Source organism: Carassius carassius, chromosome 6, assembly GCF_963082965.1.
Source record: "Carassius carassius chromosome 6, fCarCar2.1, whole genome shotgun sequence".
Classification (NCBI taxonomy): Eukaryota; Metazoa; Chordata; class Actinopteri; order Cypriniformes; family Cyprinidae; genus Carassius; species Carassius carassius.
The window spans coordinates 3,517,201-3,543,095 of NC_081760.1; the positions used below are offsets into that span (position 1 = coordinate 3,517,201).

General features: G+C 39.6%; 2 protein-coding genes across 2 annotated transcripts in view; one reads left to right on the plus strand and one right to left on the minus strand.

The window, feature by feature from the left end:
* LOC132142244 (uncharacterized) overlaps window positions 1-25,895 on the minus strand; it is a 124,266-nt gene that overhangs the window by 30,458 nt on the left and 67,913 nt on the right. The window lies entirely within an intron of this gene.
* LOC132142242 (melatonin receptor type 1A-A-like) overlaps window positions 205-25,895 on the plus strand; it is a 36,204-nt gene continuing 10,513 nt past the window's right edge. Inside the window, exon 1 of the mRNA XM_059551957.1 lies at window positions 205-643. Within this exon, the coding sequence (XP_059407940.1) occupies window positions 460-643 (184 nt within the window). The 5' untranslated portion in view covers window positions 205-459. The remainder of the gene's footprint in view (window positions 644-25,895) is intronic.

The following is a 25,895-nucleotide window of genomic DNA, read 5'->3' on the forward strand; positions in this document are numbered from 1 at the left end:
TTATTATTATTATTATTATTATAGTAGTTAAAATCAGAGTTTCTATTACGTATCTTACATCCTGAACGGAGCGACAAAAATTAAATAAAGCATTTTTTTTTAAGTCCGGATAAAAAATAATGAATGAGGAGAGGGAAAAAAGGGGCTCGTCCAGATGGAATGGGTGAATGAAAGCGGCATTACCGATGACGACCACAAGGTGGCAACACACACACCGCTGCAGTTCATCACATGTTCACAGGCGCTTTGAAGATGCCCGTGGATGTCATGTTCCAACATTGTGATGGGTGCACACAGAACCATAAAAGTGCAGACCCCGACACACGAAAGCCCCGACGAGAGAACCGAGGGAAGTTGTCCGGGGCCTCACGAAGAGATGACATCCCAGAGGAGAGACGCGCGCCACCTGAACCGCGCGGTTTATTTTGTTGATTGAGAAAAGTTTCATGAAGAAATACAATGTTTATGAATGGGAGTTTTCTGAACAGCTCTGCACTGGACCCTAGCGAGCAAGCACTTCACCGGCCGCCCTGGGTCACTACTACTCTCGGGTGTTTCCTCATATTCACTATAGTGGTGGATATTTTAGGAAACCTGCTGGTGATTTTCTCCGTTTACAGAAACAAGAAACTTCGGAACGCAGGTGAGTTGCGCGCGCGATCTTGCAGAAGGTTTTACACGCGTGTCACGTTTATTTCACATTAACTGCTGAAGTGTTGTGTTTGAAGCGTGAACAGAAGATAACAACAGTGACAGGCAGGAATCAGAAAGAAGAGCGCGCGCGCATCTCTAATACACGCTCATGTTTCACGATTCCCTGAAACTGCATCACAGGTGTTGTGTCCTGATCTGTACACCAACGTTTGCCCTTAACTGAAATGTTGGACAGTTGATATCAAATACAACCAAATTGCCCTAAAACTCGAAATGTTTGCGTGTTTTACGCACAACTGTTTTAACAGTACTATCAAAATGAACTAAATTTTGTTATTAAATTACGTCTGTTTGAGAGGTGGCATCAGTGCTAGCCAAAATATAAGTCATATAGCATAAGTCATAATACAAAGTCATAAGTGATGTCTAGTGTAAGAGACAGTGGTCTCACTGTACACAAAAGATGGACTGTGTACTATTATTGCAAAACAGCAAGATATGATTAATACACATTTTGTGCAATCTTCATCAAATTTGAGGGATTTTCATATCATATCTGACAAAGGATATTATATATTTTATTTTCAAAACCATTTTCCTGTAACAGCAACGCTTCTACATGCTTTGTCAAAACTTCTATAGGCTATATATAATATTTATTTATTTTTGGTAAGCTGCCAAAGTTGTAGGTGGTGTGACCTCAGTGAAAGGTTTCTGGTTTGAATCATTGAACACTTGAGCAAGGGGCATAACCCCAATTTTTAATTCTATGATTTTCATAAATAAAAGGTAGGTGCAGATGAATAATCATCTTGATGCTGATATTGTTCAAATTCAATTTCCAGTTTAATAGACAGTTTAATGATCCTAAACATCTTTGTGTGTGTGTGTTTGTGTGTATGTGTCTGGAAAAATTCAGGTCTGAAGGGGTTAGTTGAGTTATTATGTGGAGTCCATATCTGTGTCAGCATCTGTGCTTTGGGGCTTCCCTCTCTTTTTCATCTTGTGAGATTGTCTAGGCAGGTATCTCAGTATTAAACTCGGATCTGAACCCAGAGAGGCTGTTGGGCTTTGTTAGGGAAAATGAACACGTTCTTTGGGTTTGATTGATGTGCTGTGCCCGATATATGTCAGATTATTTTGGCATTCTTAGTATGATGTGCCATGGGATTGTACTTCTTTTCCTGTCAATCACAGAGTGGGAAAATAACACACGAACAGGAAACCTGTCCAGAATCAGAATATCAGCAGATAAGTACTGGAAAACCTGACTCATATAGACTCGTTAGAAAAACAGCAGACTCAATTTAATTAAGCTTTGACCCACATTGTGTATCCTGGCATTTTTCCAAGGTGCTCATTAAATGTGTGTTTGGAGCTGGACGTTTGGGAGCTGGAGAAGTTTGTGGAAAGAGCGCAACCAATATCTGCGCGCTGAAGTTTGTCCGCTCGCGAGCAGTTGGAGGCTGATTCTTTTCCAGTGTCAGTTTTCACTGATTCATGCTTTTATTAATTTGGTATGACAGTTTTAATCCTCTATTCAATTTTGATCCACAACAATTAAACAAATCACATACTGTATGCACGTGCTTACGCAATACTATATAATATAACACCAATAAACACACATACCACAGAAATTGTTTCACAGCAAATGCACATTTTTGTTATAGTATTTATATTTAATTCTTGAGTTATTTGGGTTAATGTTTTGATAATCTAGAAGTTATTTTATTGCCATTTAAAGATGTTGTTTTACTGGATTCTAGTGATGAAACTGGCTCAGTATTGAGAAGTATTTTAAGAGCTCAATAGATCAAATGCAAACTGATGTGATAATTTCTTGGTATTTAAAAGCAATGTCATGTATTTGAATTTGTATCTTTTTTTTCCAGATAGGCTCATAAGGAAGAGTTTATTTAGTTATTAAGGACCAATTCTCAGTATTAACTAGTTTCTTATTACCAGCATATTGGCTGCCTATTAGTATAAAGCACATATTAATGCCTATTCTGCATGAGCGTATTCTAGATCCCTTAATCCTACACCATACCTAAACTTAACAACTACCTTACTAACTATTAATAAGCATTAATTAAGGAGTTTATTGAGGGAAAACTCCTAGTTAATAATGAATTGAGTGTTATTGACTCTTGTTATTTGGAAGTGATAGGAAACCGATGAGAAAGAGAGTGGAAGACCAGACAGCTGGAGAAATGAGAGTGAAGAGAATGCAGACTTTCTTATGGGAAGAACAGGTTAGACAGACCATGATAAGATGAAAGAAACAGACATTAACTTTGGACTGACTAGGTGGTTACTGTTGAATGGATGCTGGAAAATGTCTGTAATCCATATTAGACATTTATGATCAATGATTATTTAATAAGCAAGGCCAATTAATCCAAAAAAGATTAAAATTGATGTGTTAATCTTTTTAAATATTTTCATTTATGTTGGAGTCACACCTAACCCACCCTCTCCCAGTCTGCATCTGTTGGGCTGGCTTTACATTTGAAGAAATGTATAGAAACTACAAACACACACACACACACAGAACATGAACAATTACCACAGAGAGCCGAGGATTTTAATCAACCAAAATCCGTTCTTTGTAATTCAGAGCGATCGAAGCAGCCAGCACCACTGCTGGACATACGGCTGTCCTCTAGTACCAGATGAACGAGTGACAGTGTGCTGGGGGAGGAGTGCTGTGCCGCTGCCTGTGTGATTGCAGCGCTCAACCATAATCTGAGATGTCTCTCTCGAGTCATTGTACGTGTAGCAGGCAACCACAGCCTTGTTTTTAGGTCACAGGAGGATGTGTATAGTTATGGGGAGCTCTTACTGTGTGAAACCCACAGGCTTTAGCACACAGCTCATGTTTACACTTAGAGTGGCATTTGTACAATTGGTTCTGCTGGGTTTTTTTTTTTTTTTTACAATTACAGTGTTTTTCAGGCATATTTTTAATATGTCTCTTAGGGTCATTAATGCAGATTATTATTGTAGATTTGACAACTGTAATTTATGATGACTGTTGTACTAGATGTGCTGTATTAGTTTAAGTTGTTGTCAGCGTTCTCCCTTTGGTATTCACTATTAAGCCTGATATAATTGGTTTGTCACAGCTTATTCTCTGTTTGTATTGGCTGAACGTTTTCTGGCTTGGGTTTATGCACACCACATTATTTCATTCACATTTCTTTTGCTTTTCATTACACTGTGGTTGTGTATTATTGTATTATTTTGGTGCTTGGGGGGGGGACTGATGAAGGCTATGTACTGCAAGTGAATTCTGGGAAGGATTAGCTGTTTCTAATAAGTGTAGGCAAAGAATTATTGCAGATGATAACAGTGATATCCTTTCTGCAGACGTTCTGAAGTCTGAAAGGAATTCATTACTTGACCAAACCCTCAGATGTGGTGTTTATAGTTCTCAGTGGATGGAAATGGTGGTGGGTCTACTCTCGTTTCACTGCGACTTTAAGCCATGTTCATTGTCCAGTGGAGAAAGGCTTCAGAATAGACACTCTGAGGGATCTGAGATTTGAGAAAGATTTTTACACTAAAATGGAAGGAGGCACACACTGGATTCTTGCTAGGTTGGATTTGTACTGAACTGTAAATATAAAGGACACTAAAAGTTTTTGGACTAGACTTAAAATGTATTTCAGAGCATCGAAAACAGAATAACAAATCAGGTGTCATTTGGAAACTGATAGACTTTACTTTATTCTTTTTTTTTGCTTTAATGAGGAAATGTTGGCTTTGAAACAAATATACCTGGTTTGATATTTTGTCGTCTTAAAGGTGCAGTAAGCAATTTCTGGGAATTGCCATTGGAAGTGGATCAGAACAAGCACAAAAACACACGTTTAGCCAATATTTTGGAGGTTACTTGTTGTAAAATCCATATTTAGTATCATGCTTGAGATATCTAAGAAATAGAACGTCTCAGGTTACGAATGTAACCATGGTTCCCTGAGAGGGAACGAGACACTGCGTCCTCTGAGGGGACACTATGGGGAACACCTCGTCGTGACCCGTGTCTGAAGCATACTTTGAAAAACGCCAACGTGTTGGCCGGCGACAGCCTCTGACGTCACTACCAGCGCGACTATAAATACGCGCCCGTAGGACCCGTCACTATCTTCTTCGTGAAGCTTGCGTCCGAAGCATGGCAGGGAGCTAGAGGACGCAGTGTCTCGTTCCCTCTCAGGGAACCATGGTTACATTCGTAACCTGAGACGTTCCCTTTCAAGGGAACTTCGAACTGCGTCCTCTGAGGGGACACTATGGGGAACAGTATACCCACGCCGCCATGCTGAGGGGAGTGCAGACCAGAATCATGGCAAACACTAAGTTCCAACTCTACCGCTTTTCTCTTCACCGGGAGTCGCCCCTGGGACGGTCTAACAGCTGCCTTATGACATTATCCCTTACGGCCAAAGGCCTAAGCTACATACCCAACTTATCCTGTAGGGCCCTGGCCCGGGGTAGAGCTAAAGGCTTGGAATCACAGAGATTCCTTTAAAGGGATACGGCTAAAAGCCTGGCACTTTCCTCTACCAAGTCTTTGCCTGTCACACAGGGGCTACTGCTAGCTTTCGCAAAACCTGCCGAAAGGGCTGTCCCCACAGCACTCTAGTAGCGGCGCCCTGTTCTAGATAGGTATCCGAGGATACCTAGGTGGAGTGGTGCCCAAGATGAACGGGGCTTAAACCAACTCAAGAAAGGGCACGAAGCAGCAGCGCGAAGCCCTTACCATCTAGGGATTTTCGAAAGAACGCAGAGACTAGCGTGCGAACTTACCACAATGTGGATTTCAGAAAGTGCGCAAAGACTCCCGTGCACACTTACCATAACATGGATTTACAAATACTGTTCTAATGAGGGGCTCTTGTGGAACTCTGTCAGAGCAGCTCGCAGAAGAGTGGCCCGGGAGCAGAGCAATTGGAGGCCTCAGCCCCTGCCTCAGCAGGATGCCTGCTCTCACAGAGCGTCTCAAACAGTATGTGGTACTGGAGCGCTCTGAAGAACCGGGAATCAGTCTCCCAAGAGAGGAAGACTCCGAGCTCTGAGCAGCATGCTCATAGGTGACCCTTTCAGAAAAGGGGAGCGCTGCTGAACTACCCGAGAATTGCCCACACAGCCCCCCCCAAGTTGAGGGGGCTTGGGGTGTACAATAAGTACACACCGGTTGGATGAAGCCCAAGGAACACCGGGGCGAATCATCCCAAGAAAGGGAACGAAGCGGAGCGCGTAACCCTTACCATACAGGATTTTAGAAAGTGCGCAGAGTCTTGCGTGCACACTTACCACTTTACGTGGATTTCAGAAAGTGCGCAGAGTCTTGCGTGCACACTTACCACTTTACGTGGATTTCAGACAGTGCGCAAAGCGTTAACGTGCACACTGACCACCATGTGGATTTGAGAAAGTACACAGGCAAGCGTGTGTACTGAAAGGTTACCTGACAACCACAGTATGTGGGAGCTCACATTCAGAGAGGCCTGTGAAGCCTGCTACCTGATAACCACAATATGTAGGAGTTCACCTACAGAGAGGCCTAGAGAGGCCTACTATCTGTTACCAGATAACCACCTCAGTGGAAACTGAAAGCACTCGACTCCAGGGAGGCCTGGTGAGGCCTACTACCTGACAACCACAAATCGCGGGAGCTCGCTTTTTAGGAAACGCACAGTATGTGGGAGCTAAATCTCCAGGGAGGCCTGGTGAGGCCTACTACCTGGCGACCACAGTATGTGGGAGCTCGTCTTCAGAGAGACCTGATGAAGCCTACTATCTGAAAACCACAATGTGCTATTTAGTGGAACGCACAAAATGTGGGAGCTAAATCTCCAGGGAGGCCTGGTGAGGCCTACTACCTGGCAACCACAGTATGTGGGAACTCGTCTTCAGAGAGACCTGATGAAGCCTACTATCTGAAAACCACAATGTGCTATTCCGTAGAAACGCATAGTATGTGGGAGCTAAATCTCCAGGGAGGCCTGGTAAGGCCTACTACCTGGCAACCACAGTATGTGGGAGCTCGTCTTCAGAGAGACCTGGTGAAGCCTACTATCTGAAAAAACCACAATATGCTATTCCGTGGGAACGCATAGTATGTGGGAGCTAAATCTCCAGGGAGGCCTGGTAAGGCCTACTACCTGGCAACCACAGTATGTGGGAGCTCGTCTTCAGAGAGACCTGGTGAAGCCTACTATCTGAAAAAGCCACAACATGCTATTCCGTGGAAACGCATAGTATGTGGGAGCTAAATCTCCAGGGAGGCCTGGGGAGGCCTACTACCTGGCGACCACCGAACGTGGGAGCTCACCTTCAGAGAGACCTGGTGAAGCCTACTATCTGAAAACCACAATATGCTATATAGAGGAGACGCACAGTATGTGGGAGCTAAATCTCCAGGGAGGCCTGGTGAGGCCTACTACCTGGCAACCACAGTAAGTGGGAGCTCGTCTTCAGAGAGACCTGATGAAGCCTACTATCTAAAAAAAAAAAACCACAATATGCTACCCCGTGGAAACGCATAGTATGTGGGAGCTAAATCTCCAGGGAGGCCTGGTGAGGCCTACTACCTGGCGACCACCGAACGTGGGAGCTCACCTTCAGAGAGACCTGGTGAAGCCTACTATCTGAAAAAAAAACACAATATGCTATTTAGTGGAGACGCACAGTATGTGGGAGCTAAATCTCCAGGGAGGCCTGGTGAGGCCTACTCCCTGGCAACCACAGTATGTGGGAGCTCACCATCAGGGAGGCCTGATGAAGCCTACCACCTGATAACCACAATATGTGGGAGTCCACCCAGCCCCTCATGTTGAGGGAAGCGATGCTTGAGGTGCATAACAAATACACACTGGTTGGATGAAGCCCAAGGAACACAGGGCTAATCATCATAAGAAAGGGAACGAAGCGGAGCGCGTAACCCTTACCATACAGGATTTTAGAAAGTGCGCAGAGTCTTGCGTGCACACTTACCACTTTACGTGGATTTCAGAAAGTGCGCAGAGTCTTGCGTGCACACTTACCACTTTACGTGGATTTCAGAAAGTGCGCAGAGTCTTGCGTGCACACTTACCACTTTACGTGGATTTCAGACAGTGCGCAAAACGTTAACGTGCACACTGACCACTATGTGGTTTTGAGAAAGTATACAGGCAAGCGTGTGTACAGAGAGGTTCCCAAGCATCGCAGAGGCGCTGGATCGCACGGGAGCGGTGAGCTCCAACCCTCTTTTCTAGGCGAGGGGAGCATCACCTGAGGCAATATTTTTTTAATACAGAGCTTCTTGCCGTAACCACCACCTCCCCGGATGCGCCAAGCGGCCAGGCGGCCCCTCAGGGTGACCTGGCCGGACATCTATGGAATTCCCTGCAGTGCTGTGCCAATTCTTTGGCCACCTAGCTACTGTAAAGGAAACTCACAGAGATTGTTAGTAGACATATAACCACCAGCAACATAACATCCATAAACAGGTAGAGCAAGGGTTACGTACTCACCCACCCTCCTGTACTGGAGTCCCGCTTGCGGGGCGCCCCCTTCTGGTCCGGACCGTCAATAAGGTGGTTGCTATGAACATAGACCCAACCAAAAACATCATCGGTCCAGGTAGGAGACTGTTATGTGAGAGACTGTCCACCTAATCTCGATCAGGTGGAAAGCTGGTGGCTACAGGGGAATTAGGCAGGGGAGGACAAAAAACAGAGGTTAAAACATCCGGAGCTACTAGGTCTTCCTACCGCTCTGACCCGGGCGAGGACGCAGCCTCGTCTGAATCATGTCCCTCAGACCCTGCTTACCACACCGTGACCCGCGGTTCCTCTTGCCCCTGCCCGTAGGCGGGGGAGGAGCGCGAGCCGCAACACTAGCCTTCTGCGCCCATCTAAGATCCTCAGATCGAGATGGGCCGGGACCCCTGTGTTGTTCGGGCTCGGACCTGGACTCCTTTCTTTCGACGGTATCCAGGTCCTTCAGCAGGCCAGCCTGGTAAGCCTGAAGCACTGCCATCGTGTGCAACGAAGCCACCGCCTGACCTGCTGCTGCGTATGTTTTGCCATTTAAGCGGGATCTAAAATCGGGGGAATTGAGAGAGGACGTTTCCCCCACAGAGAGATAGATAGCCAGCATCTCCCTACAGGGGGCATCCTCTCATAGCCGCTTTCGTGCATGCCCCCGATATCAGCATAACTTGTATGCTGAAACCGATGGATGTGAGAAAAAAAACGGCCTTCTTCCATTCCCTTTCGTTTTTTTTTGTCTTTTTGCAGCTAACAGCTCCCCATACGCAGGGCAGGAGGATTGAGAAAGGCTCAGCCTCAGTTTCTTCTCCACTCTCAGACATCTCCTGCTCTTCCTGGGAAAAAACCCAGCTGAGCACTAACTTCAGTACAAGAAAGGGTTAATGACAATGCATCTTCCTCCCGAAGTTCACTCTCGTTTGCCGCCGGAGAGTGTGAAAGGAACAAAGTCCCTCTCTACACTCCTCAGCGAGATCCACCTGTAATCCCCCCGAGCTCATCCTCCTCCGTGCCTCGGCAACGGTGGGTCCTGAGCCGCGGGATCCAGATGGCTGTCCCTCTTTCCTCGAAAAGAGAGGCAAACGAGAGAGGAGCTTTTTCACCGAAAAACGCTCGCAGTGCATGCAGATTGCCCCCTCGAGGACATCACGCGCGTGCTCTCCGCCCAAAAAAGAGACGCAAAGAGTGTGTGTGCCGTAAAACACTGACACGGATATACACACTGTTTAAACGCCTGCTAGTGGATGCCATGACAACAATAATAGATCGCTCTTACCGTTTTGGTCGTTTCTCAGATGCACGCTTCAAACAAAACAGTCAATGAAGACGAAGAAGATAGTGACGGGTCCTACGGGCGCGTATTTATAGTCGCGCTGGTAGTGACGTCAGAGGCTGTCGCCGGCCAACACGTTGGTGTTTTTCAAAGTATGCTTCAGACACGGGTCACGACGAGGTGTTCCCCATAGTGTCCCCTCAGAGGACGCAGTTCGAAGTTCCCTTGAAAGGGAACTAATGTGTTTCCATTAGGCAGAAGCTGAACAAGGTAACTGTCCCATCTTGGCTCTTTAAGCTTTTACAGGATTATAGTGTGTTTCAAGGGAGGGTTAAAGTAAGAGTGCACTCTACTGTAAGAAACATCCTCTCATTTCGTGCCCCCATAAGTCTGACCCCTCTGCACATTTAGGGAAAACTTTTCAGTTCTTTCCTCATGTGTGCCTCACTAACCATATCCGAACCTTAAGCGTTTAAGAAAAAACTCAAAAGAGATTTCAGTTCAGGCCATCCTTAAAAATATTTTGGTTTGCAGTAACAGTAATAAAAAAAAAAAAAAGGGTCGGTCTATATTTTTTTTTCAAGTTTCAATGTAAAAAAAAAGTACATTTTTGTGATGGTGATGACGTCGGTATGAATTTAAACAAATTAGCATATCGAGACGTCACTGACTGGGTCTTCAACCCGTGCCTTCGGGCGCATCATTGCAAACCTCATTTTTATGCAGGCTATATAGACCACAAACAAATTTTAATCTTTGTCAAAAACATGTTTATTGCATGAATTTCAGGTGAGAAAAAAATGAGGTACTGTTTTACTTGCATCCGCCGCTACCTATCAATGCAACCTACAAATGAGAGAACGTTTACGTTGCTTTCTTGGGTTGTCACTTTTGTGAAAAAAATCCTGTTTGATTTGAATGACGAGTGTTCATTGAATTGATTGTAAAATCGATTTTGCATGTCTAAAGTTTTATACGGCAAATAACACCAAATATAGGTAAATCCATGGGCCACAGGCAGGAGGAATGTAAAGATTCAATATATTGGTAAAGACCAATATTTCTGATGATTTATTGGCGTGAAGTTACTTGCAAAATGACAAACTCGAATATTTAAGTAAAAAATTCGAATTTAGTTTTTTCAGCTATTTTGACAGCCCTAGGCGATTCAAGTCCGAAACTGTATGAGACTGAATACCAGCTGAATTCACATTTCTGTTGTAAAAAGAGAAATATTGTGCAGAAGTATTATTTGCTGTTATGCGTGTTTGTCTGAAGCTGCAGTTGCTGTGTGACGCCTGTTCAAAAAAAAAAAAAAAAAAAACCTGGCTGCGCTCCGAGAAAAGGTCGTTAAAATCATTTTCTTATTTTCGTTTTCGAAACTTGTGTTGGTTGATTCGTGCTTGATTCGTGCAATAGATTTTCGAACATAAAGTGACAGTCGACACGGTCAAGGTTTTAGACTAGAGAGGAGAAGGGATGGGAAAAGATCTGGGTACAGTTTTTCCAGAACTTTGTGCCAAGTCAAAGCGGTGTCGAGCTGTTTTAATGAATTTTTTTAGATGTATTATGGTGCCCGAACCCGTATGACTTTGAACATTGACCGCGAACATTTAGTTTACTGCAGCCGCAGCCATCATTAGCAAGCGCGAACCATTGACTCTGACAGTGAGTGAGAGTATGAGACGAAGAGAACGCACAGGCCACAGTGTGACATCCGTGTAAACACAGATGACGTCAAGGGTTTTTTTTAATTAAAGAAGATAGCCTTCATTTGTATGTAGGCCAAGGCAATTTATATATTTACAATACTTACTTAAATATAATTAATAGTGTTTTATTGCGTTTGTATTAGTTGTTTGAAGAGTAAAAAAATAATTGGTCGGTCTTAACGCAAATTTACAATCGGCAAGTCGGTGGGACTAAAAGCAAAAAAATAAAAAAATTGAGTCGGTGCTAAATTGACAGGGTCGGTTCGGTTACGGCAAACAAGAATATTTTTAAGGATGGCCTCAGCTGAATTTTTTATCCACTTCTAAGGACACACACACTGCCCTCTGTGAAAATATATTGCTTTCCTAGATAGACCTTAAAGGAATCATATACCCAAAAATAAAAGTTAGCTAAAAATTTACCTACCCTCGGGCCATCCTAGATGTAGATGAGTTGATTTCTTCATTGGAACAGATTTGGAGAAAGCTATAATTATAACACTTGCAGGATTCAAACAGCTGATAAGAACATAATAATAATCCACGAGATGTTAGTAATCCACAAGCTTTAAGCAAGTTTGTAATAAACAAATCTAACATTGAGATGTTTTTAACTTTAAACCATTGCTTCCAGTTAAAATACGAGTCCTCTATCCATAATATTGCTTTCTCCAGTGAAAAAGTCATCTAATCTGAATCAGGAGAGAAATATACACAGATCAAGAACCGTTTACAAGAAGTCCAAAACGGTTCTAAACACATTTTTATTTTCTTTTTTTACTGGAAGAAGCATAATTATTGATTATGGACTAGTATATTGTCCAGAAGTGACAGTTTAGAGTTAAAATGCTATAATGATGGTTTTGTTTCTTACAAACATGCAGCTTTTAATTTCACAAGATGTTAACTGATGGACTGGAGTGGTGTGGATTACTTGTGGATTATTGTGATGTTTTTATCAGCTGTTTGGACTCTTATTCTGATGGCACCCATTCACTGCAGAGCATCCATTGGTGAGCAAGTGTTATAATGCTACATTTCTCCAAATCTGTTCTGATGAAGAAACAAACTACTCTACAGTACATCTTGGAAAGCCGTAGGGTGAGTAAATTATAGGCAAAATTAAATTTTTGGGTGGACTGTTCCTTTAAACCTTCAGTCTTTTGAAAATATAAGGTCTTTAGATTTTGCTTCACTACCTGCTGCACTGTTGTTTTCTTTTATATGTGGTTTTCCTCAGCAAGTACACATTTACTAATTAACAGCATGAGGAACATCACAGTGGGAATCATTATCACATCCATGTGCTGAAATCTCACCACATAAATGCTGGTTTGTCATTTCTGCAACATGTTCATGTTATTTTTTTCTGCGCTTACAGGCCTTTTCCAGTTTGGAGAGGGTTACATAGGGCATTCGATCTGTCACAGTCCCCTGTCTATCTGTTCTGACCATTGTTAGCGATAATAAGCTGAGAGGCTGGTAAATTTCAGGAAGTTGGTGATGTGTGTTTCTGTTCTGTCACATCCTGCTGTGCTCAAGTGTCTGTATTTGTAAACACTGCTGCATCTGTATCCCCCTGTAGAGCTCAGGTGTTCTGTCTCACACACACAGATGAGTATGTACACACACACACACACACACACACACACACAAAACGTGTCGAGAAGAACTTCCAATTATGATCACAAATTGTGCTAAATCACATCTCTGAGTAGATAGAACAGTACACACTCGGGGGCTGAATACCAAAGCACATGTGTTAAGAGAACATTAGTTTTAAATGTCATGTTACATTATTGTGTTACTCCTAAATACCTAATTATTTATGTTACATTGTTGCTTTTTATGGAAAGAAATGCATTACTTTTGCATGACTTTTCTCCCAGACAGTTAACTGAGGTGCTCTCTCATCCAGAACGGTAGCATTAAATGCTTTTTTAAAAAAGTTTTTATGTTGTTTTACTTTTTTGCTTTTTGACAAAATAATGAGAGATGATTCTTGAGGAATATTTCAGCATATTAGAAGGATTTCTGCAGGATCACGTGACAATAAAAAACAATAGATATTTAAATAGCAATAATACAATTTTATAATATTATATTATTACTGTATTTCTGATTAAATAAATACAGCCTTGGTGAGCATTAGAGAATACTTTCAAAAACATTAAATATCATAATGATTTCATACCTTTGACTGGTCGTGTAAATTAGGTGTTATGCTTTAAAGTCAGCATATACAACATTTCTTTCACATAATATGTTTTCTTTTATCCAGGCACCCCATTTTTCACAAACAGCAAGCCAAATGTGTTTACTTCTACATTTTCTAGGATTAAATAAGTATGTCATCTTGGAAAGTTAATTAAACAGCTCTGACAGAGTGAAGTTCTCTGACCCGTACAGTATTTTAATGGTCTGCTCCACATTGGTAAGATCAGTGTAATCATTTTGTTATGTTATTAATACTGTTTTCAAGCAATTTGCAGCTTGCTGTGATTAAGCCTTTAACTTCCTCACTGTTATGACATAAGTGAAGTATACTGTATGTCTCTGGTTTGGTATGAGTGGAGCTAAAGGAGCAGTATGTGTGAGTTTGTGAGCGAGTGTGTGTGTTTCTGCTAATGGATAGGGGGTAGTGCATTGAGAATTGTGTACGTGCATGTGTATAGAGCTGAAGTGTGTGATGCCTGAATGGAGTTCTCTGTGTGTGCTGCATGTGTAGCTGCTAGAGGTGAGAGACAGTGACCCGAAAAGCAGTCAACATGAAAGGAACCGAAATCACTCATGCCTGCAGTGGGCATCGCAAAACATGTTCTTTAAAAGGCACAACTCGCGTAACACATTGCTCGACTTGTTCGTGCAGAGACGCTTCGCTTATGCACACTTGTTTACTTGTCCTCAGGACCCCTCTCTCAGTCTTTTGGGTCACATTCCCTCCCAACCTCTTCCATCTGTGCCAATCCGCTTCTTTCTCAGTTTTTACCTCTTTGTGACCTTCTTCTCCCTCACTTTCGTTCTTTTACTCAGACATATTTTGGTTAGGGTGTGCTCATTCTTTGTGACACAATTGTCTGTGTGCATCACTCTCAGTCTGTGCCCCCTGCTGCTGGAGGAAGTTAAAGTGCACACACACACACACACACACACACACACACACACACAAAGGGAAACAGCTTATCATTTAATGAATCGATAGCCTATCGGCTAATCTCCAACATTTTTTACACTAAACAATACTTTTGGACTATTTTTAGAGTTAACACTGAAAAAAATGCAGTTTTATAAGAGAAGTCACAGACTTTTTGCGACAGGTGGGATTCAGCTTATGGCATTTCTCATTCATTCCTATGGGATCGGTAAACGCACAACTCAATTAACCAAGTTGACAGATACTCTTTCTCCAATAGTAAGTAATACAGACCCTCTCATCTCCCTACAGTATGATCACATGAGGAAACAAGGGAAACACACGACAGGAACATGAAAAAGAAAAGTTATTATTAAATCAAAAACAGACATGACAATTGGCTGGTAGGCCTATTATTAAAATTCAGTATAATTAAAATTATTGAAAAAGTCTTACAATTTTATTTCTCTGAGACTCTTGGGTGCTTTGCTGTGTGATAAAGTGAGTCAAAATGTAGTGTTAGGGCCACTCTTTTTTTGTGTACTTGTTCACATTTACTGTTGACCAACAGAAAGCTGGTTTGAAAGTGACTTTCATACTTCATAATTCGCTACGCTATTGACAACGGACTTTTTAGCCTGTGAAATTTTACTAAAGTGATTGTGCTGCACTGCTACCTATTGAAATGGATCAGTATGATCATCTGTGGGTTTTATATAAATTACACTAAGACCAGTTTGTTTCATAGAGTGTGCACATAAAAATTAATTCCTTACCCGTCTAGCAAAAAATTATCAACTTGGGCTGGACTTGGAATGATTCTCCTGTTGTGTCCAGTGGAAAAGCATGAAATGATGTTCCGTTGTGTCATTTTCACTCTTTGCATTACCAAACATTACTAAGCTACTAGAGTGTCTCTGGTTTATTAAGAGGGGTTAGGCATTCTGGATACATGCATCTGAACAAAGTAAACACCCAGATGTCTGCACATGAGTATCAGTTTGGCTCCCTCATACTCCCACCCACCCTGCGAACAGCCTGCTGAGGAATGCTCGTTATCCCTTCATCCAATCATTTATCCATCTCTTCCTGTCTCAGGACCTCGCACGGAGTGCACATGCTGTACAGCGCCAATCTATAAGCGCACCGTCACGTTTGCAGCTAACTCTGGTCTGACCGTGAGAGAGAGCATGAAAGGAAGAGAGAGGGGTGATAAATAAAGCTTCAAAGAACTAAAAGACAATAGCTCTATTCTCTCATAATGTTTGAAGTTAGATTTTGAAGTCAAGTGCTCTTGTTTTGTGTCATTTCGGAAGCGAATGTGTATGTGAAAAGAGAGTGAGGCCGAGTGAAAGAGGAAGCTTATTTTTTACAGGCTTTATAATGGAAGAGGCCCTAAATTAAAGTCAGAAATAGGTCACATAATCTTGTAGCTGATGCATTACCTGTGAATCTCACAGGCTGTGCCTGGTTGCTGTTGTCTGTATTTTTCTTCTGCCCTTTATCTCTTGTTCTCCTCCACTGGTCACTATAATAGAGACACATGACCATGAGATACTACGGCTTTTTAATGGATTCTTTCAGAGGTCAGAGATACATTACTGAAGCCATTAACAAAGACAACGCAATACTAAGAGACCCCAGAGAAAACATAAAATTCCTGTTCTTTTGACCTACATACCCCTCATCACCAGCCTTTCCTCGGAAATCACTCATTTCCATTCATGTTCATACTAAAGGTTGCAGTATTGCTCAATACGGATATTGTCAGAAAGAAACATAACTTGCTTTTCACATTTTTGTTTTCTTTCAATAATCTAACAATTTAGTGAGGTGAGGTTCATGCCTAAAACAAGAAAAATACTATTGTAAGATATATATTATGTAAAAACCAATCTTAAAACAGTTTCTTGACTCTATCTTGACTCTGAATATTTGCTGTAGATATAAATGTGACCCTGGAGCACAAAACCAGTCTTAAGTCACTGGGATATACTCTTAGCAATAGGCAAAAAACTGTTGTACAGGTCAAAATGATAGATTTTCCTTTTATGCAAAAATCAGTAGGATATTGAGTAAAGATCATGTTACATGAAGATTTTTTGTAAATTTTTTAAAATTCCTACTGTAAATATATCAAAACTTAATTTCTGATTAGTATTATGCATTGCTAAGAATGAATTTAGACAAATTTAAAGACAATTTTCTCAGTATTTAGATTTTTTTTGCACCCTCAGATTCCAGATTTTCAGCCAAAAATTGTCCTGTCCTAACAAACCATACATCAATGGAAAGATTATTTATTCAGCTTTCAGATTATGTATAAATCTCAATTTAAAAAAATGTACACTTAGGACTGGTGTTGTGTTCCAGGGTAACAAATATATAGATAGAAATAGAGAGACAGAAAATGTATTAAATAGCGAGAGGGTGACAGAAAGTGAGAAAAAGTGTTATCATAATGTTAATAAAATCTTATCTCGGGTCCTGTTCTCTTGCATTCTACAGAAGCAGTGTTAGATTTTGTGTTTTATCTCCTTTCAGACACAATTTTTTTTATTATTATTATATGTATTTACAATACATGTGTCTGCCAGTGTTCATCCATCTATGTGTGTGCAAGTGAGACAGAGATAAGGTTTATTACGTTATAATTAGTTACAGTTAATACTTCTAAGATGTTATAATTTTTCATTCTATTACTGTGATGCTCATTTAATTATTATTATTTTTATTATATTATAATTTTTTATCTTGTACATGTATAGTTTGGCAATATTGTATCATTTACATTTCTTTCCTGTCCTACTTTGTGTGTGTGTGTGTGTGTGTGTGTTAAAAGACTACATGGTGCACAATGAAAACTAGTATATAAAATGTTTATGTAAGCCTTATGAAATATTTGATATACAGTGTTACTTTCATGTCATATAGGAATGATATTTGCAAGTTAAGTGCACATGATTGTCATCACAAAATTATAATTGTACACTACCTTTAAAAAGTTTGGGGTGAGTAATAATGATGGTAAATGAAAATGTTCTTTTAATCTTTCACTTCATCAGAGAATCCTGATTTCTCCTGTGTAAGAATGTTGGAAGAAAACTGATTGATTATTAATGATCATAAGCTTTAATTATGAACATTGATGGTACAATTCTTTCATTAGCACTGAAATGTTTCTTTTCTTTGTCGGGAAGAGGAAATGAGAGAGAAAAATATGTTGCATCCAAACATAAGACAAAAAATCTGCAGTATTTGTAAAACTTAGCATTAAGGCTAGCTGTCTCTTTACTGTGCTGTATCTTCCAGCTACATGGAGCCAGATGATCCATGCTTTGTCTTACCTTTACACAGCTGCATACTTGCTTGATATAGAAATCCAGTCTTCTTAGCAGAAAATAAAATAATATTTTGAAAGTGAAATTGTAAGAGAAAAAAAGCATTATTTTTTTTTAAATGTAAGCATTATCTGACCTCTTCAGCTGAACTGAGGCTGAATACATATGCTTAATAAAGCAAAGAATTATAGAAATAAGATAGAAATAAGAGAATCAGCCTGCTGGCCAATCAGACGAGATATAGACCCCAAATGCATGCTGTAGAATATTTGAGAATGTCAAAACAAATAAACAAAACAAATATACTGTATGCGTGGGTGCAATTTCACACATGGGTGTGTTTGTTTGTTTCTTCTGTTTTTTTCTTCTTGTTTTTTTGTTTTCAATCTTCTGTTTGACATTAATTTATTCCATATTTCGGTCTGCCATGAGAAATCCCATCTGTAGGAGCACTGAATCATTGAAATAATGTTACCTTGGGAATCAGATTTGTTTAGCTGCTGAACAGTTTCTGCCTTCCTGCAATGACTCGGGAAACTTAAGCTTAGTGATTAGATTAGTGACGTGACATTCAGCCAAGTATGGTGACCCATACTCAGAATTCATGCTCTGCATTTAACCCATCAGAAGTGCACACACACAGAGCAGTGAACACACACACACACTGTGAACACACACCCGGAGCAGTGGGCAGCCATTTATGCTGCGGTGCCCGGGGAGCAGTTGGGGGTTCGGTGCCTTGCTCAAGGACACCTAAGTCGTGGTATAGAAGGTGGAGAGAGCACTGTATATGCACCCCCCCCACCCACAATTCCTGCCGGCCCGAGACTCGAACTCACAACCCTTCGATTGTTTTATGAAGAGGAGCGAAAGAGGGAGAAGCAAGAAATCATTCTTTCTCTGTATATTATTGATATGATAGAGCTTTTATTTGACTAATTTTAGAGGAGCGCAGGTTTACACATAGCTTTAGTGGGGTCAAGGTTTAGCTACCATGGCCCCATTAGTCCCTACTAGTACAGACCTTCGCCAATTCATGGATATTCAAAAGGTGAAGGGTTTGGTTGATGCCATCAGTTATTCAGTGTTATGACGTCATTTTCCCCTTTGTTTCAGAGTGATTGAGAGCATTTACAACTCTGGAGATTGGCTCAGAACTGAGTGCATGTGAGCAAAGGTGGCAGTTTTCAAATTATGGACGTTGGAGTCTTGTGCCAGCCGAGCAAATGCCATTGAGAAGAAATCAGCTACTGCAGCTTTGAGTAACAGCTTTATTAAAAAGCTTGCAAAATGTTATGGAAGTCTTCAAAACAACCTGTACCGAATAAGTTCAGAATAAGTCGTTATTGCAGTAATAAATGGTCTTTTCGGACTGAGGAGGATGTATTACAAGCTCATGCTCTTTATCTCAAAACATTAAGGAAAATTTAATTGCGCATAAAAAGACCCCATTAAGAAGAGTGCGGGTTTTATACTTTTCTGTGAATCATATATTGAGAAATAAGAAAAGAAAGAGCAGGTGTACAGATTATGTGAAATGCTTTTGAAAATGTTCTTCGGCACAATTGTCTTTCATCTAATCAGTATATAATGGTTTTACAACCTTCCTCTTCAGAAACAGGTTTTTCTTAATGTGGATGCCCACCTCTGAGCAACAAGATGATGCAAATATATTTCTCATAAATGCAAATTTATACTGTACTTCACAATGTGACTGTATGTTCTGCAGTGTGACTTTATTTCTTTTTTCTTTTTCTTTTGTTCTCTATTGTTACAAGAGTCTTAAGCTCAAATGTACTATATATTGTACAGTCTGACATACTGCTTGAGAGTGGGCCTTGCAGTCTCACCTATTGTCCAACACTGAATCTTGTACCGAGTGGAGCTGATAAGTGGAGGTTTAGGAAGGCTTTTGAGCCACTGCATACATTGTACATCATATGAAAAGGTGAAGGTTACTCTGAATAAAAGTGTGCACATAATGGATCCATTGTCATGCTATAGGACATTTTGCCGTATGGTTTCTGTTCTTCTCCTAGTGGGTCACTGATTTGCCTGAATAGTGACTTTTCAAAATGAGCCTGAAGGGTTTGCTTGAGCATAGTAGAGAACCTAGTAGAATGTTTTCATTATAGCAGATCTCATTAAATCTGTGTTTTAAACCTGGTTTGGATCACATTCCACTACTATTGAGTAACTGTCAATACCTTTAAAAAAACAAACAAACGTTTTCTAAACTGTCCGTGTTGCTTTTAAAGTAACAAGCTACGTTTTCGAGTAGCAGTGTAATGTCACAAAATGTAACAATTTCTTATGACACGTTCACGTTGTTACATGCTTTGTAGATAGGCTACAAGATCCCTTGCAACTTTAAAAAAAAACACCTAAAAGATGCAAAGTTTCTTCTGTAACACTCAACCTGATCTAGCAGTTATGAGGACTGCAATAGCTTGTGTTTCTTTGCCTGGAGGCAGTATTTCTAAAACTGTGATCTGCAGGTCCCTTACCACTTACACAGACACATATACAAATGCTGATCAGGCTCTATATCAGGCATCATGCCAGAGCTTTTAAAAATATCTGCTTCTTAATGGTGATTTAAGAGAAGCAAATGGCAGATGGAAGGCACTAAGGCAACAGCCATTGTCAATAAAGGGACAGATCTGTTCTTGTTTTCAAACATATGCATGCTATTGAGTTACATATAAACATACCTTACATATAAAAAAATACCGTATGTGTGTGAGAGAGAGAAAAAGAGAAAGAACAGTATCTCCGTCTAATGCAGGTCCTGTGATCCATAAATCTTATTATATGTGTGCACACACTTCAAACACATCAAAATCGATTTACTTGTGATGTAAAGGCTGGAAATTGAGACTATCTTGGAGTAAATTCTCTAAGCCACTTCCACCACTGGGCTTCACTGCTGCTGTTCTGATGTTCTGTACCTTTAAAAATCTCTCACGCGGAGTGAGAATTGCTGACACAGAGCACCTCTTAAAAGTTGATTGTCTTGAAATCATGGACTCATAACATGGAATGTTCTGGAAACAAGCTTTTTCCTTATTGTTCATGCTCAATAAATGTGTTTAATGCTATTCTAGGACCTTCTCCAACACCAATCATAACTATTACTCACAGCAGCACAAAAGGGAAAGAGACACTATATTGTTCCTGCTGACCCTTGTCACATTCCACCTCCCATGACCTTGGTGGATGTGTTAGAAATTCTAAAATTATTTCTGTTATAAAAGTATGTGTGTGTGTGTGTGTATAATGTACTGCAGTATATATACTATACAATATCATAAAGATTTTGATGAGTAAAATGTTTAAATACAGATTTGAGACTAAATATTCAAAATAAGCAAATTTGTGTGTGTTTATGTGTGTTAGGGATGCACGTTTATGACTAAAATCATAATTGTCGATTATTCCCTTGAAATTGTATTTGTTATTATTAATTATGATTATCACAATTTACATTGAATGATTTTTATACCATTTATACCACTATATAGTGCTTTTCTATAGTAGCCTCAAATGTCAATTATACATTGGATTGGTTTCTTCTTTAAGTTATAAAAAAGTAAAAATATAAATGGTATTATAATGTAATACTAAAACTAAAAAAAAAAAAAAACATGGTAAAAACCCTTAAGATAACACGTAGAAAAAAAAAATGCATCTTAAGCATGCCTGATAACATAAGTGGACTTTAAATGATAATTGTGGCATTCATAATTGTAATGGCGATTGTAAATTCGATTAATTGTGCAGCCCTAGTGTGTGTGTATACACTTATAATATCTAATATTATATGTATTATATATAATAATTATATACTATACACTTATATTACATTTATAAACAAGTGTATGTGGAAATGTCTATGGGCTCATGCGCATTAGATTCAGTGTGTGCTGAATAGACCCATGTGCAGTTCTCTCTGTAGTGCTGATGAGGTGAAATGAAGGAGCGCTGTATTCCTGACACTCATAATATGCTCAACTCTTCAGCCCACGCCTAATAGTACACACTCATAATGAATATGAGAAATGTGTAAAAGGCATGCTTGACTTCTTCACGTTCTACTGTCAGCAGTTACCTCATTTGCTTGTCTGTTATTCAGCGTAGCACACATTTCTCGGCTGCTATCGTAATTGTAACTCATAAAAACTGGGGGCTGCTTCTATTCCAGAAAGTGAGTCATGTTGAACGCGTTTACACCATTTGTTCCTGTTTGCCTAATAAAGAGCTTTTTTCAGTGGGAAAAGGAAAATTGCCACTTTAAGGGTACTGTAAGGAAAAGATTTAAATCTTACTTTTTTATTTAGCTTACTGTGCAAACATTTAACGTCTGATCAAAAATGTAGTAAAACAGCAATATTATGAACTATTATTACAATTGAAAATAAATTGTGAAATATAAAATTATTTATTTTCCATTTCAGCCAGGGATTTTTTTTCAGCATCATTACTCCAGTCTTTAGTGTCACATGATCCTTCAGAAATCATTCTGATATGCTGATTTGATGCTCAAGAAGCATTTATTATTAACATCAATGTTGAAAATAATTAATATTTTTGTGGAAATGTATACATTTATCAGGATTCTATGAAGAGATTAAATTCAATTTATTGTAAATAGATTTTTTTATCGTTACAGTGTAAAAGTTTTTACTATCACTTTTGATCCATTTAATGCATCCTTCGTGAGTAAAAGTATTAATGTCTTTGAAATTTTTTTTTATTTTATTTCTTACCCAAAACTTTTGAGTGGTAGTGTGCATAACATTTGAATATTTGAATAACTATTAATAGCAATACAACCATTTTAATTGATATTTCTGAAGTAATGCTATCTAATAGAGACAGAGACATCAACAGATAATATTTCAGAATGAAACATATTTTTGCCTCACCCACAACATTATTTTTGGTCACATCAAAATTGAAATGATTTGCGCGTGAGCCTTTTTTTGCTGCAAGTTTTGGTGAGAATTTGATGACTAATGAGCCTTTATGAAGGAGAATATTAATAAAAATAGTCAAACAGCATTTTCTTTCTGAATAATATATAGAAAAAATTATATTGTTATTGTTACTGTGTAACTTGATTTAAAGTATATTAATACAAATAAATGAAATCCATTTTGAAATGCTTGATAGCATCCCTGAACTTTTTTTTAAAAGCACAGGTTCTCAAACTTCATGCTGACAGTATATCTGATTTTTAGTATTTATGTTGTAACACAAATCTGCTTGTTTTCAGTTTTTTTTTAATGAAAAACAAAAAAAAAGTGATATGATATTCCTATTACATTATATTGTTGTTTCCTTGTTGATAGTGTAAGGTAAATGCTAATCCATATACCTTAAAACTGTTAAAGCGTTATGAATTTACACTGGAAAATTACAGAAGACCACCACTGCTCTTGGAGGACATGCTTGTTTGAATAGGACAGCCCAATGCTTGACACTCGGTGGATGAGAAGTAGAACTGACAGCCCTGTCAGTGTGTGTGTTTGGTGACTTGGGCTCAAACCTGTCATCTAACAGGGTGAAGGCCTCAGTAGTGCTGTGTGTATTTCTCTGTCTCCACCTCTCTTTCTTTCAGAGTTCATGTGAATGTGCATGTGTTTCAGAGTCTGTGGCATGGATCTGTCAGCTCTTGTCTTTCCAACTTTGCTCCGAACTTGCCTGACGCGGAGTGTGACACCACCTGTGGTGTTTTGTCATCTCTGCTCACTCATGGGAGACACTGAGCTTGTACGACAGGTACCGCCACACCGTCCGCAAGCTGCAGCATAACACCAGTGACACAAGGTCGTATTCTCAAACTTTTTGACTCAAAGAGCCCCTGTTTTTTGTGCTTAGCTATGATTATGACATAACTGGTTTTCCTCAAACCTTTTTTTTCTTTTCTTTTTTTTGGGGACCAATTCTCACAGTTACATAACTATTAACTAGGAGTTTTCTCTCAATAATCTCCTAATTTGCTGCTTATTAATAATTATAAAGTAAGTTTTTAAGTTTAGATATGGTGTAGGATTAAGGGATCAAAAACATGGTCATGCAGAATAAGGCATTCATATGTGCTTTATGAGTACTAATAAACAGCCAATATGCTGGTAATATGCATGCTAATAAGCAACTAGTTAATAGTGATAATTGGTCCCTAAACAAAAGGGTACAGAAAAAACAATAAAGATATAAGTATAATAAACAATATAATAATAAATTCATTACATTTTTATAGCGCTTTTCTAGGCACTCAAAGCGCTTACATAGTCAGGGGGTATCTCCTCATCCACCACCGGTGTGCAGCATCCACCTGGATGATGCGACAGCAGCCATAGTGCGCCAGAACGCCCACCACACACCAGCTTACTGGTGGAGAGGAGACAAGAGTGATGAAGCCAATCAGCAGATATGGGGATTGTTAGGAGGCCATGATGGTCAGAGGCCAATGGGCGAATTTAGCCAGGATGCCGAGGTCACACCTCTACTCTTTTCGAAAGACATCCTGGGATTTTTAATGACCACAGAGAGTCAGGACCTCAGTTTAACGTCTCATCCGAAGGACGGAGCTTGTTCACAGTATAGTGTCCCCTTCACTACACTGGGGCGCTAGGACCCACACAGACCACAGGGTGAGCACCCCCTGCTGGCCTCATTAGCACCTCTTCCAGCAGCAACCTAGTTTTCACAGGAGGTCTCCCAACCAGGTACTGACCAGGCTCAGCCCTGCTTAGCTTCAGTGGAAACCGGTCTTGGGCTCCAGGGTGATATGGCTGCTGAATATAAAAATAATATTTCAGTTTTTATTTTATGCATTTAGTATTTTCATTTAGATTAGGGTTAGATTCTTCAATATAAGCATTAGTTATTGAGGGGAATAACAACTACAAAAATAATAAAAAGAATAATTAATATAAAATTATATTTCACTTTACTCTTTGGCTGAACATCATTCAATCATATACACTGTATTAAGTATTTGAGAGGAAATAACACATTTCAATCATGTGGAACCACTGTCCATGATTAAATCAAGTTCAGCCAAAGTGTTAGAATAACATACTAGCAAGTTAAATCTAGCTTTTCTTTACACATATGATGTTAGAGATTGGAAGTCTAAAGATGGCACTGATTACATCCTGATTACGATGTATTTTGAGCTACTTGATTGAAACATGTTTTTCAAAATGGAAACACTTAGTTAAGCCAAAGAGTAATCATTTAAAGTCAGTTTAAAAGGATGCAATGGTGTTTATTCTTGTGGCCAGTGAGAAATTCGCTAGGATGTTCATTCACAGGGGGATCTGAGTTTTCTTAAAGTGCTTGCTTGTCATTTATGTGTGGCAGTGTTTGTTTTCATTGGATTTGTTTTAAGGGTTTTTGAGCGGTTCGCTTGAATTATAATAACTTTAAAGTGAACAGAAGCCCTTTAATGTGAATTGAACTGAACTCATCTCATAAAGCTGGTCTGTGGTTCACTTCTGAGTGTTTTGGGTTGATTATTACACTTTGGCTGTTACATGTTACTGCAGGTAATAAAGAGATTACGATGTTAGAAACACCAAGGTCATGTCTGAGATGATCAAATGTATACCTTTAATGATGTAAGTTGCTTTGAATAAAAGTTTCAGCCAAATTCATAAATGTAAATATTATTGGTTTGGGAATGACAGACTGTCTGACTTATTCATGAGCTGGGATTCAAAAATGCTGAAGCATGATCTGTTGTTTCCAAAAAAAAAGCCCTGGAACTGTCAAAAATCCCCATTTATTTGTCAGCAAATGTCAGCCAGTTGATGTTAAATACGTAATCTGGCAGACTTTTGCTGAGAAATAAACAGGGATATTTTGGAGCAGGTATAACATAGAGAAAGAGTACACATTGTTTATTTGCATATAGACACCATAACCCTACAAAGAATGATTGAATATTGGTGAGCTTACCATTAAAAAAGCCATTTTATGTTACACAGGCAGTACTTTCAAATGATAAAATCCTAATAATCCTCTGTTAGGATGCAGCTGTCAGTACAGATTCACTCCGCAGTGGTCAAGAAAGTCCATAGCTAAACCCATTGTGGAAATCAAAGAAAGTTTGGTAATGGATGAACTGACCAATCTTTCATTTTTATTCAGCAGATAATGCTCAACCTGGAAAAGGTGAGCTGGCACCCAAAATGCAATACTACCAATATTGTGAACTCAAAGTGT